The 12882-nt window shown below is 29.8% G+C and overlaps 2 protein-coding genes across 2 annotated transcripts; both read left to right on the top strand.

The window, feature by feature from the left end:
* Positions 1-413: 413 nt before the first annotated feature.
* On the top strand, positions 414-1147 carry LOC125185356 (heavy metal-associated isoprenylated plant protein 47-like). The gene is made up of 3 exons (XM_048081879.1): positions 414-539; positions 642-720; positions 791-1147. Exons 1-3 carry the CDS (start codon positions 534-536, stop codon positions 1048-1050), a joined length of 345 nt encoding a protein of 114 aa, XP_047937836.1. The 5' UTR covers positions 414-533; the 3' UTR covers positions 1051-1147.
* Positions 1148-7255: 6108 nt separating this feature from the next.
* Positions 7256-8012, top strand: LOC125185355 (heavy metal-associated isoprenylated plant protein 47-like). Its single transcript, XM_048081878.1, has 3 exons — positions 7256-7363; positions 7465-7543; positions 7629-8012. Exons 1-3 carry the CDS (start codon positions 7358-7360, stop codon positions 7892-7894), a joined length of 351 nt encoding a protein of 116 aa, XP_047937835.1. The 5' UTR covers positions 7256-7357; the 3' UTR covers positions 7895-8012.
* The last annotated feature ends 4870 nt before the right edge of the window (positions 8013-12882 follow it).

Raw genomic sequence — 12882 nt, 5'->3', positions numbered from 1 at the left:
TATTTTCGATATAAAACGATATATCGCGATATAAGGAAATTCATATCGTTATCGTTATCGTATCGAAAACTTACGATACGATATCGTATCGTTCAAAAATTACGATATATCGAAAATTCGATAATTTTTCGATATTTTTCAATACGATACGAACAATATATCATTTTTTCGGTATTTTCCCCTAGCCCTATTTTAGATCCATCGACCCACCTCACTTCCACTTTATAAATTGTACATAAAATATTTTTTATTAACAAAAGTAAATATTAGTATTAATTAATTCTCACTATGTCCCGACACCACGAGTTTAGTGTCAAAGTTATACACCTATACTTATCTTCGTCTTCTAATACGACGATTTGTTGTAGGCCTTCTCAGTTAAACGCAGATTCCACGTACTAAAAGTTTTGATTGCCACTTGTGTCCCTTCCAACTTATTTATATACATATCATAACCACTCCAACTCCCACAAATCAAAATTTGGGCTAACCGTTTATAACATCTCATATTAAGGGATTGTAAGAAGCCAGAAATGAAGGTAAATTTTTCAAGACTTCATGCAATTAAATTTTTGCATTGTTACATATACATAGTAAACAAACTGTCAATTTAATTTATGCCATCTTTGTATTACTAATAGATGAAGATTGTGATCAAAGTGCCACTGCATAAAGAGAAGGATAAATCCAAGGCCATGAAGATTGCTGTGGCTGAAGAAGGTATTTATAGTATTTATTTATTTTTAATTCAAAACCCTAAACTCATTAATTCTATGCATATAAAATGCAGGAGTGATCTCGGTGAGTATCGGAAAAGATAACGATCAGCTTGAAGTGGTCGGAGTAGGAGTTGATTCCGTTTGTTTGGCCAAATCTCTTAGGAAAAAATTCTGTTTTGCCGATATTTTAAGCATTGCCGAAGAGAAGCCGGAGAAGAAGTCACCGGAAAAAGATCCGCTACCACTTTGTATGTTTCCGCCACCACCTTTCCAACCTTTATACGAGCGCCACTATTATGATCCTGGAAATCCTAGTTGTTACATTATGTAATCAACTTGTGTATTAATAACTCTTCCAAAAACTAAGGTGTTCGAAAATTAAACCTTTGTATTATTTGTAATTGAAGAATCTCAGTTTGAACTTTTAATTGTATGGTTGTAATTACTTGAATATTGATGATGGATAATATATTATATATATGTCGTCATATGCTGACGACCTAAAAGTCTCAATTGGATCTATGCTAAAATCTTGAAATTTTTGTGTATTAGTACCATATTTCAACTGGAAACAATATGAGCTGGCAATTTTTGAAACGACACGGGCCCACACGAAGTTAACACGACACGAACACGCACGTTTAGAATTTGGGTGCTTATAGGGTCGACCCAATAAGAACCCGAAGATAACGGGTTAGGTCGGGTCGGGTTGGGTCAGGTTTGGGTCGGGTTACAATACATTAAGAAAAATTAATAAACTTTAATTTTAGTAATTTTTGTTGATTAAAAAATATTATACTTTAATTTTAATTAATTAAAAATATTATACTTTAATTTTATTAATTAAAAAATATTATTAATTTTTTGTGACTTTTAAGAAAATTTTATGCTTAGATTTTATTAAAAATTAATTTTTTTTAATTTTTTTAATTTTATTATTTAGATTTAATATTACTATACTTTAATTTTATTATTTTGATTAAGAAAATAGTTATTTTAATTTGGTAATTTTTTATTTTATCGTGTTATATCATGTTTAAATCATATAATAACATCATGTTTTAGTCGTTATCGTGTCGTTTCAAGCTAACTGACCATCATTAACAGGAGGTTGACTTTTTTTTGGTACACGATAACACGCACGAATCCGACATGAACCCGTTGAGTTGGGACACGATAAGAACCTGATGAGTTCGGGTTGGGTTGGGTTTTGACCTTATTAGGTTGGGTCGATAATGAGTTGACACGATAACGACTAAACCCGTACGATTTGACAGCCCTGCAACATCACAATAAAAAATGAATTAGTGTGCTTGACTGGTAGAAATATGATTGATCATAATTTTAACGATACAGTACTATCGAAATTATAGTTTGGGAGTAATGATAAGCATGGTGATTAACTATAGGCTGTATATATGTAAGAGTAATATTTAGCAAACTACATAGCGACGTGAAAGATGTAAGTGTAATGGAGTATTTTGTAATTGGAGTTTCAACGTCAAAAGGATTAAACCAACTTCCTAATAATAATACTCCATCCATACGCACCACAAAATAGACATTCTTTTTATTTTGATTCGTTCCATAAAAGTATTTCACTCTAATTTTTGGTAATTTTTTTTCTCTAATAAGGTGGAATCATATTTTCTATTAACAATACTCCAATCACCTTTTCTTTCTATTTCTTTCCAAATTTACAAATTGTGCATTAAAACTCGAAATTAAAGTACTCTGTATATTTTTTTTTTTTTACTGAAGGAGATAGTATGCCAATAGTGGTCCCATTTATTTAAAAATATTTGGAAATATTGCATATCAACAAAAGCGACTTGCATACTTTTCCAATTGATGCTCAACATATACTTGCTCACTCCATTCAATCAGATTTCTTGCATGCAGGTGGACTTGGATTATTAAATTACTAATAAAATTTCCAAGTCTTCTATCTGTGACAAGGAACCCATGTCTCGAATTCTTCGAGATAATGACATAGAGAGAGCTAAGCTCTTTTGACAAATATTCATAAACAAAATTTCTATGGAAACTTCAATATTTAATTAATTTCTTAATAGAGTTATTATTTCTCTCAAATTTGAAAGTTTATGGCTGAAGCCTGAATCACAAGGTTTAATTAGTCATAAAAAGACGATTTCATAACGTGATTTATTATGTGGACTTTGCCTAAAAAAAACATTAAACTATTAATGTTATGACCCGAATTAAGTCGGATATCTAATTAGGACGATCAACGTATTAACGTGAATTTTTACATGTCACGGTCCGATTAAAATGATATAATTTCTACACTAATGTCGGTCTATTCCATTTCTTTAATTTTTCTACAAATAAACACAAAATTAAGGATGAAGAGAGTATTGATTTTGAACAAACGGCGAAATGGAATGAATCGTGTTGACGCAGTCATAGTCAAAGAGAATTCAGAACATAAGTATCCGTACAATGCACTTACTTGTAAATAGCTTTTGTTGGTGTTTGGCTTTTAGAAACTACTACTCCGGTACGTGTCACTAGTTTTCTTTTTAGTTTGTCCTACAATATTTGTCACACTTAATTTTCACTTATTTTTTGTAATGGACTTTATATTCTATTAATGTATTCTCATTTACATTTTATTAACCCTCCGTCCACGATTAATTAATTACGTTTGACTCGTCTCGGGTTTTACGAAATATATAGAAAGTGGGTTGAAAATATTAATGGAATGTGAGTATTAATTTTATAAAGTGTGACGGTCCGGTCCGGTTCGGCCCCTAAAACCGTTGGCATGTTGAGCCGCCCTGAACCGTCGGAACCGGCCGGTCGGACCGGTTGAACCGGAAACCGATTTTTGTATTTAAAAGCTTGTTTAAAATATGAGACCGGAAACCGGTTTTTGTATTTAAAAGCTTGTTTAAAATATGAGACTAGAGGGAATTGAACCCTAGACCTCTAGGTAAAAAACTAACACCTCTACCACTTCACCACATGGTCTTGAATGAAATATTGTGAACATTAATTATTGCTATATATTAACTTCATAATTTTTTGTCCACACAAATTAATAATTTGTGTTTAGTTTTATACTTTAAAATAATTTTTAGTTATGATATGTTTAATTTTAATTATAAGCCACTAAATTTTATTTTTATTGATGTAATATGGAGTATATATTATTAATATAGTTTATTACTCCATATTTACTAATAATTCAAGTTTAATTTTATGTAATAACTAATAATACTATTATAGTATATATTTATTCAAATTAACTAAAAATTGATATTTAGTTTTATATATTGTCTATAATATTATTTCACCATATAAATGTTTTGAGATAATATGAATTTTATCTATTTATTATATGTAAAATATGTAATTTTTTTGGCTACATTAATTAAAAATTTAGATAAATTTTACCATTCACTTACTTTAAATACTCTTAATATTTAATTTACTTAAAATGTTTAATAATGGAGAGAGTACTATAAAAGTAGGACTCTATTTTATTAACTTTTTTAACTCACTTAACATTTTTTATAACTTGTTCCGAGTCAAAGTGTAACAATGAGTATTATATAACGGGCAAATGTGTATTAATTATTTGGATTTAACGACTTATTCTCTCTTTATTTTTCTACTTTATTCTCTATTGTATTTTATACTCTCTCCACTTAACTTACTAGATACTCTCATTTTTCAAAATATTTCATACCCAAAATAAATCAATCACTTAAAATGGGACAAACGGCATATGTTCTTTTTTAATAGTCATTTTTTATGGTATTGTTTACTAGTTGTATATCTTTTGAGTTCATTTATGCTGTTTTTGAATTGATGTTCTCACTGCATGTTTGAGCGATTTCAGCTCTTTTAGTTTTGTCGGGAAAAATTGTCTAATTTTTCAAGTTAAATTTTCAAGTTAGATTCTAAGTAAGTACTAATACTTTCTGATGTTGTGATATTTAATAGTAGTACCATAAATATAAGGCTGGAATAATAAATTTACTCTAATGATAATCAATATATGTGAAAATTAATTCATATTCTATGTACTCTTCCCGTCCACGAAAAATAGAGCACATTTAAAAAAGAAAAGTTTTCAACAACTTCTCTCTTGCTAATAATATGGACTCCACATTCTACTAACACTACTTCTCTCTCACTTTTTTCTCTTCTCTCTTACTAATAATATAGACCACACATTCCACTAATTCCACATTAAAACTCTGTAATTCACAATGTGTCCTATTTTTCGTAGACGCAAGGAGTATCATGTATATCTAGCCTTGGACTTTATTGTTCATTGTGTATATGTTTGTGTTATAGGAAATTTATCCACTCTCCAAAGTATTTCAAATTTTCAACTGATGCATGACAAGTGGTTTTGATGGAATTCCAGTTCTTCACTAGTGACTAAAAAAAGGAGTTCCAATTTATTAAAAATGGAGTTCAACTCTCACATTAACAAACAACTAGCTAGCTAGAGCAACTTGTGAATGAATTATAGTATAGCAACAACTTCATAAAATATCGTTATATATCCGATATTATATATATGAAGACCAGTATCCGTAGCACGAAATTATATCCAACCACATTGGTACTTTTTAATTAGTGACTTGGCCGGTCCAATTAATTAACTAAGAATTTTTAATCTAGAATTTTTATAATAAAAATATTAATGACTATGTTCTTAGTTTACTTTGCGCCACGCTGCACTTGTGGTTATTTTAATACTCCCTCCGTCCACAAACAATAGATCTATTGTTGTTTGATCTATTGTGGGAAAATTACGAGAGATAAACTTTCTATTTTTATAAAGTGATCTATTTTTTGTGGACGTCCCAAAATGACAAAAATGATCTATTTTTTTTGGACGGAGGGAGTACTTTTACACAAGTTCTTTCCTATCTTCTTTTTTGTCACACTTAGCAATTGGATTCGCCTTTTGCAACTTTGCAAGTCTCAATATTGTTTCGAAATGTTCGTGAAAACTTGATAATCAGTCACACTTTTGCATTTGCAAGGATAATTAAAAATAGAAATAATTACGAGTAATTGTTTATATCCTTTGTTCCATATTTTGGTGTTCCATTAATCTTCTGTTCCACTTAACATTTTTATATTTTTATAAAATTTCATCTCTAGTTTTATATAGTTGCATTTTTTTTTGTTTTAATTAATAACTAGGCTCTAAATCTCTTTTTCTTTTCATTTCTCAATATACAGTTTATTACCAACTCTAGAGTTGAATAATTCAACTAAAAATATGAAATACTACTAAAATCTGAACCCACATCAAACAATCAAGTGATAGGATGAAATTATGTGATCCTGTGTTCCTTATAAGTACTTTCAAGATATATAGATACTCGTACTTTGCTTAACAAAAAATTACTAATATTTTATTTAAAAATAATACTCCTTCCGTCCCAAGATAAGTGACCTACTTCTTTTGGGAACGGGATTTGAGGAATGGTATTTAAATAAGTTAAAGTGGAGAGAGTAAAGTATGAGAGAGGAAAAAGTAGATGAGAGAAGAGAGAATAAAGTAGGTGGAGAATAAAATAAGAGAGATGACTTTTTGCTAAAAATGGAAATAGGTCACTTATAGTGGGACACCCTAAAAAGGAATACAGGTCACTTATCTTGGGACGGAGGGAGTAGTACTTAATCTGTCCTCTGTAGCTGAATCGTATTCTTTTTTGGGTTGTCCCACTGTGCTGAGTCATTTCCTCTTTTGGCAAAAGTACTTACTCTCTCTTCATTTTTCTACCTTTTTCCTTTCTACTTTATTCTCATTTTACTTAACTTATTTAAAATATTTTTTCTTAAATCTCGTGCAGAAAAGAAATGTCTCTACTACAGAGGGATGGAGGGAGTAGTAATTTCTTAAATATTATGGTGATGTTCGGTTTCCAAGATAAAATAATACTCCCTCCGTCCCCGATTAAGAGTCACACTTTTCAATTTCGGTCTGTCCCCAATTAAGAGTCACGCTTCATTTTTACCATAAATAGTAAGTAGGTCCCGCATTCCACTAACTCAATTCACTCACATTTTATTATAAAACTAATATAAAAAAATAGGTCTCACATTTCACTCACTTTTTTCAACCAACTTTTCTTTACATTTCTTAAAACTCGTGCCCGGTAAAAGTGTGACTCCTAATGGGGGACGGAGGGAGTATCAAGATATAATATAGGATAGAGTTAGTGAGATTATTTTAGTAGGGATTTAGTTATGACTAATTATCACATGAATATCCATGTAGGATTGAGTTATAGGATTGAATCTCTTGAACCATACACACTACAAATTTAATCCTGGATACAATCTTGCAAACCGAACCCCCCTTATATGTACTATATTGTTATTAATTCTTCAATATTCTTCGATATCGATGTAGTTAGGAAATATACTAACATTATCAGTTTATCCTCGTCTTCTAATACGACGATTAGTTGGAGGCCATCTCAGTTCTACGCAGATTCCACATATTCAAAGTTTTGATTGCCACTTGTGTCCCTTCCAACTTATATATATACATATCATAACCACTCCAACTCCCACAAATCAAAATTTGGGTTAACCGATTATAACATCTCATATTAAGGGATTGTAAAAAGCCAGAAATGAAGGTAAATTTTTCAAGACTTCATGCAATTAAATTTTTGCATTGTTACACATATATAGTAACAAACTGTCAATTTAATTTATGCCATCTTTGTATTACTAATAGATGAAGATTGTGATCAAAGTGCCACTGCATAAAGAGAAGGATAAATCCAAGGCCATGAAGATTGTTGTGGCTGAAGAAGGTATTTATATAGTAATAGCTATAGTATTTATTTATTTATAATTCAAAACCCCAAACTCATTCAATTCTATGCATATAAACTGTAGGAGTGATCTCGGTGAGTATCGGAAAAGATAACGATCAGCTTGAAGTGGTCGGAGTAGGAGTTGATTCCGTGTGTTTGGCAAAATCTCTTAGGAAGAAATTCTGTTTTGCCGATATTTTAAGCGTTGCAGAAGTGAAGCCGCCAGAGCCGGATAAGTCGCCGGAAAAATGTCCACCGCAACCTTGTATGATACCGCCACCTTGCCAACCTTTCTACGAGTGCCACTATTATGATGATCCCGGAAGGACTATTTGTCACATTATGTAAATCAAGTTGTGTATTAATTCTTCCAAAATTAAACATTTGTATTATTAATTTGTAACATAAGAATCTCAGTTTGAACTTTTAATTGTATGGTTAATTTGAATTGTTTGAATATTGATGATGGATCATTATAATCGTCATATGGTGACGAGTCTATCTCCTAAAAGTCTCAATTGGCTCCATGCTAAAATCTTGAAATGTTTTTATTATAATATGATGAGCATCTGAATGAAAAATGAATTAGTGCGTTTGAGTTGTTGAATATTGATTGGTGGATACATGTGAACTGAGATAGTCTCCAAAAGAAGAATTGGTATGTGATGTTAAAAAATATCTATGGTGATTAATTTCACTATGAAAAAGATAGTTTTGGAATGATGATAAGTATGGTAATTAACTATAGGCTGTGATAATATTTAGCAAAACAATAGGTCAACGAGTATGTAATCTGGAGTTTCAACATCAAATAGGCCCATGTGATTAGTTTAATTAAAGGTTTAAACCAACTTCCCCAATAATAATATTAGTTCTAGCTAGTTAAATTATATGGAGTATTGTTGACACACTCTTGGTCTTTCTTTATTAACCCTTACATTTGACCAATGTAAGCACCAAACCTTAATTAACAATACTAGTTTTGAATTATTTTCTCTCTTTTTTTACATTTTAAATGCTACAGAATTAATGTCGGCAATTAAGTACGGAAATGGCATTATGGTCAATTTATAAAATATTTTTCACTTTTTCAGTGAAACATTGATTACAAATTTACAATTGTGTTTTGGCAATTTAAATTTTAAAAGCATTGAATAATCACTAATCATAAATATCAACCTACTCTGCGAGTAGAAATCTTAATATAAGGAAATCTAGGACGTAGGGTAGTTGAGATGGCCTACCAAGTTGTAGTACTACTAAGGTTATACTAATAAATTAAAAATATAATAAGCAGCAACATTTATTTTTAATTATTCATACCACCAAATTACCGGACTTTGTGCTAATCAGTAATTACAACAGTCATGTAGATACAATTAAAATCAAGTGATTAAAGGTGTCATGTAGGGTATTATATTTCACTTAAATATATTAGTCATATATATTTGTAGAAAATAGCACTAGTAAAAGATTGCATGCGCATGATTTTTATCATATACTATTTCCTTTGTCTCTATGGAGCTGGATCGTATTTCTTTTTGAATTATTTCATTATAGCTGAGTCGTTTACTTTTTTGGCAAAAAGCAACAACTTTTCTTCTTTCTTAATACTTTATTCTTTTTTACTTTATTCTCTAATCATCTCTCTATATTTTTTCTTTTCTACTTTATTATTCATTTACTTACTTTATTTAACACAACTTTTCTTAAATTTGGTATAAAAAAAAAGTCTCTACTACGTAGATATGGAGGGAGTACTATTTAGCTAAACTATGATAAGTTTTATAAACGAAAAATAAGTATTGGATGGGCCGTGCAGTATAGTGGGTCAACAAACCTCAAATCATAGTCCAAACTAGCCAACCATTTGAAACCCAATTGCAAGTTGCCTATAAAATTTAGATCAACTTAACAATTTTGTATTAATGGGATTGGGAGGGACAGATAGTTTAATACTACTAACTAAATTTGAAACAGCATTAACTACGAAAATCGTTCAATCTTTGAAGTATTGTGACATTTATAAACTTCAGTAAATAAAATTACATCTTACTCTCTCTGTCACAGGTTACTTGGGTCATTTCTTTTTAGCACTCGTTTTGAAAAAATAATACTAATAAATAGTTAAAATGGATAAAAAAAATAAGAGAGAAAATAATGTAGAGAAGAGTCTTAACTATATTATTATTTTTTTTTTACTTTATTTTCTCTTCACTTTAATTATTTATTATTATTTTTTTAAAACGAGTGCAAAAAAGAAGTGACTCAAGTAACGTGGGACGGAGGGAGTATAAGTGAGTTGATTAATTATTGTGCATTACTACAATTTTAGTTGATATTAATTTATGATATGGGAAAGTACATAGGAGAAACTAATTATATTAATAATATAATATTAAAAAATAAAAATGAAAAAAATATAAATGTAACAATTAATTTTGTGATATGGAGTTATATTGATTGTCGATCAATAAATATTTTTCCTTTTTTATGTAATCAATATTAACTGTTAATGATCCTCCCCTTTTCATCATAATCTCCAGTACTATTCCAACCAGAATTACAATGATTTAGGAAATTCGACTATTTTTTCCTTCGAAACATATAACAGAAACAAAAACAAATCGATAATTGCTTGCGGCTTTAGCAAAGCAATCAAGGTAAGTCAATTCGAATAGAATTAATTATATACCAAAAGGTGAGACTTATCACTCAATTACAGTACAGATCATATAAAAGCCATTATTGAAGATGCAGAATTTAATTATCAAATTTTTATAAGGTTTTCTTAGTAAAAAAAATATACTCCAGCTATTGAGTCGTGACCATCTTAGTCTTTCTTTATGCTGCAACAATAATGTTTTTGTGAATTAGTAGTTAGTAACCTTTCTTCATTAAGTCGATACTATAGTGTGAAACGATCAGATTTCTCGAATTCTCCTAGGAACTATAAAAATGTTAATTGAAAAAGTAAATATATTTTTTAAAATTAATGCGCAACAAAATGGACTCAGAATTTAAGAAGTTGTTAGTAAACTATTGCCACGGAACCACGGTTCAACTAAGTCATACAATCATTCTTTTTTGGAGTAAAAGCCAAATGTGGTCTCTAACATATAATCATTTTATCAATTTGGTCCTTAACATTATCATTTTGATTATTTGGTCTCTCACAAATAAACTCGGACCCGAATCGGTCCTCACTTAACAGAACCGTCAAAAAATAGACGGTGATTGCAATTTGACTATATTAAATTACTAATGGTAATTAATTATACTTATTTATAATTCTTAATTCATATTAAATTACAAATTATTCATTTCATTTTGCAACTAATACTATCTTTTTTCCAATTTTGCTAATAGGAAAGAATTATAATTAGGTATAATGAATTACCATTAGTAATTTAATATAGTCAAATTGCGGTCATCGTCTATTTTTTGACGGTTCTGTTAAGTGAGGACCGATTCGGGTCCGAGTTTATTTGTGAGGGACCAAATAATCAAAAAAATAATGTTAAGGACCAAATTGATAAAACGGCCATATATTAAGGACCACATTTGGCATTTACTCTTTTTTTTTACAAATTAAAATATGTGCATATAAATATAAACAAAATGAAGTCAAGTTCAAAAGTATCATTCGGTAATTAAAAATGATATAGTATGTAGTTTTACAACAGCCACACTCTTGATTTCTTTCCTGGTTGCTTGCATTCAAATAGTGAAATAGTGGATACAATATGTTATTTTATTGGTGACAAATATTTTCTTGCTTTCACATTTTTAATAGTGTCAGAATATAAGCTTACAGTGAATAATTTGAGGAGAAATCTAATACTTCATTAAACCTGGACTTATTGGAAAAACAAGATTCATCCTATGAAAATTAAACTCATCCGAAATTTAACATGTGTGTCAGTTTTATTTGTCCCATAAAAAATCACCTTCGATTTATACACAATTTTTTTTCTATTATCAGCTAAGTGCATGTTCAAATGCCGCCACTCCACCCTAACTCAATCAAAGTCACCAGATTATCCGACGTTCGGTTACTATGACATAGTTATCACTCGGCATGCGTCTCCTTTATCATGGCCCGTCTCGACTGATTATTTTTCACCCTAATCTCGCGACATTTCATTTGGGCCAAATCCATGCGACTAAAATTGTCGCAATGTACACTGTTTCCTGGACGTTAAAAATTTAGGAAAATGGGTAGTCGTGTTGATTAAATGAAATTAAATATGTACATTTTTGGGATTGGTGAAGAGGTTGTGAAAACTAAATAAGATTAGATAAGTAATAATGCTTATGCTATAATTTTGCTTTTATGTTAATTATGTATTTGTAGTGATCCTTTCCATTATGTTTGTATGCTTTTGAGTTTTCCTCCATACTTTTTTATGAACGAATTCAACGATAATAATTAGCTAATTACTTATTTAATTGAATTGAACAAACAAAATTTGATTCGTAATTTATTATACTAGTATTAATCTTATCTACCAAACATTATACTAAATTAACTTGCACATAATCTAGTTAACCAGACAACATTTATAGATCCAATACTAATTCTATCCTAGACAAGACACATCCTAACTTATCCCATATTATATCTTCCTATTATTTAGTCTCATGAACCAAACAATTATTAAAAATACTTCAATTACTTTTTATTTAATTATTATCTATCTCTTATTTTACCAATTATACATCATTAATTTTGTGTCATTTCAAATGCCTTTATTTTTATGAGACAGAATGAGTATATATATGAAAGTGTTCTATTCCGAGACCAAGTTAAAAACGAGTTGAACTTAATTAATGCAATTAATTAGTTGATGTGGGATCGAGTTACGATTTCAACGATCCCTTAATAGTTGGTTGAAATATTTAATTATGTTGCTTATCGCTATTTATGTACGAGCACTTCGTTGTAGCCAAATATTTTATGAATATATAGCAAGAATTGGTACAAATATATGTATCAAATTATCATAACACACTCAATACAGAAACAGTGTAACTCATACCTGCCCACGATGCTTCCGAAACAAATTGCACATATAAAATTTATTTATTTTTATCCTTTTTCCGGTTTCAAAATTTGAACATGGAAAATACAAAGAAAAAACAAGGAAAAGAATGTCCTTAACGATATTATTTGTTAATTATCATCGTTACCACCAAGTCCAACAGTCAATTATCGGTTCCATATTTCTTCACCATACACGGTGATCAATATTTTATTTAACAATTAACAGTACATATTAAAAAGTTGCTATGTATTGGTGGATTTTTTCCCTATAAATTGAAAACAGAAGGGT

This window comes from Salvia hispanica, chromosome 4 (genome assembly GCF_023119035.1).
Source record: "Salvia hispanica cultivar TCC Black 2014 chromosome 4, UniMelb_Shisp_WGS_1.0, whole genome shotgun sequence".
NCBI classification, from domain to species: domain Eukaryota; kingdom Viridiplantae; phylum Streptophyta; class Magnoliopsida; order Lamiales; family Lamiaceae; genus Salvia; species Salvia hispanica.
Note: the sequence above shows the minus strand (reverse complement) of the source record. Positions and strands in the feature narration are given on the sequence as shown.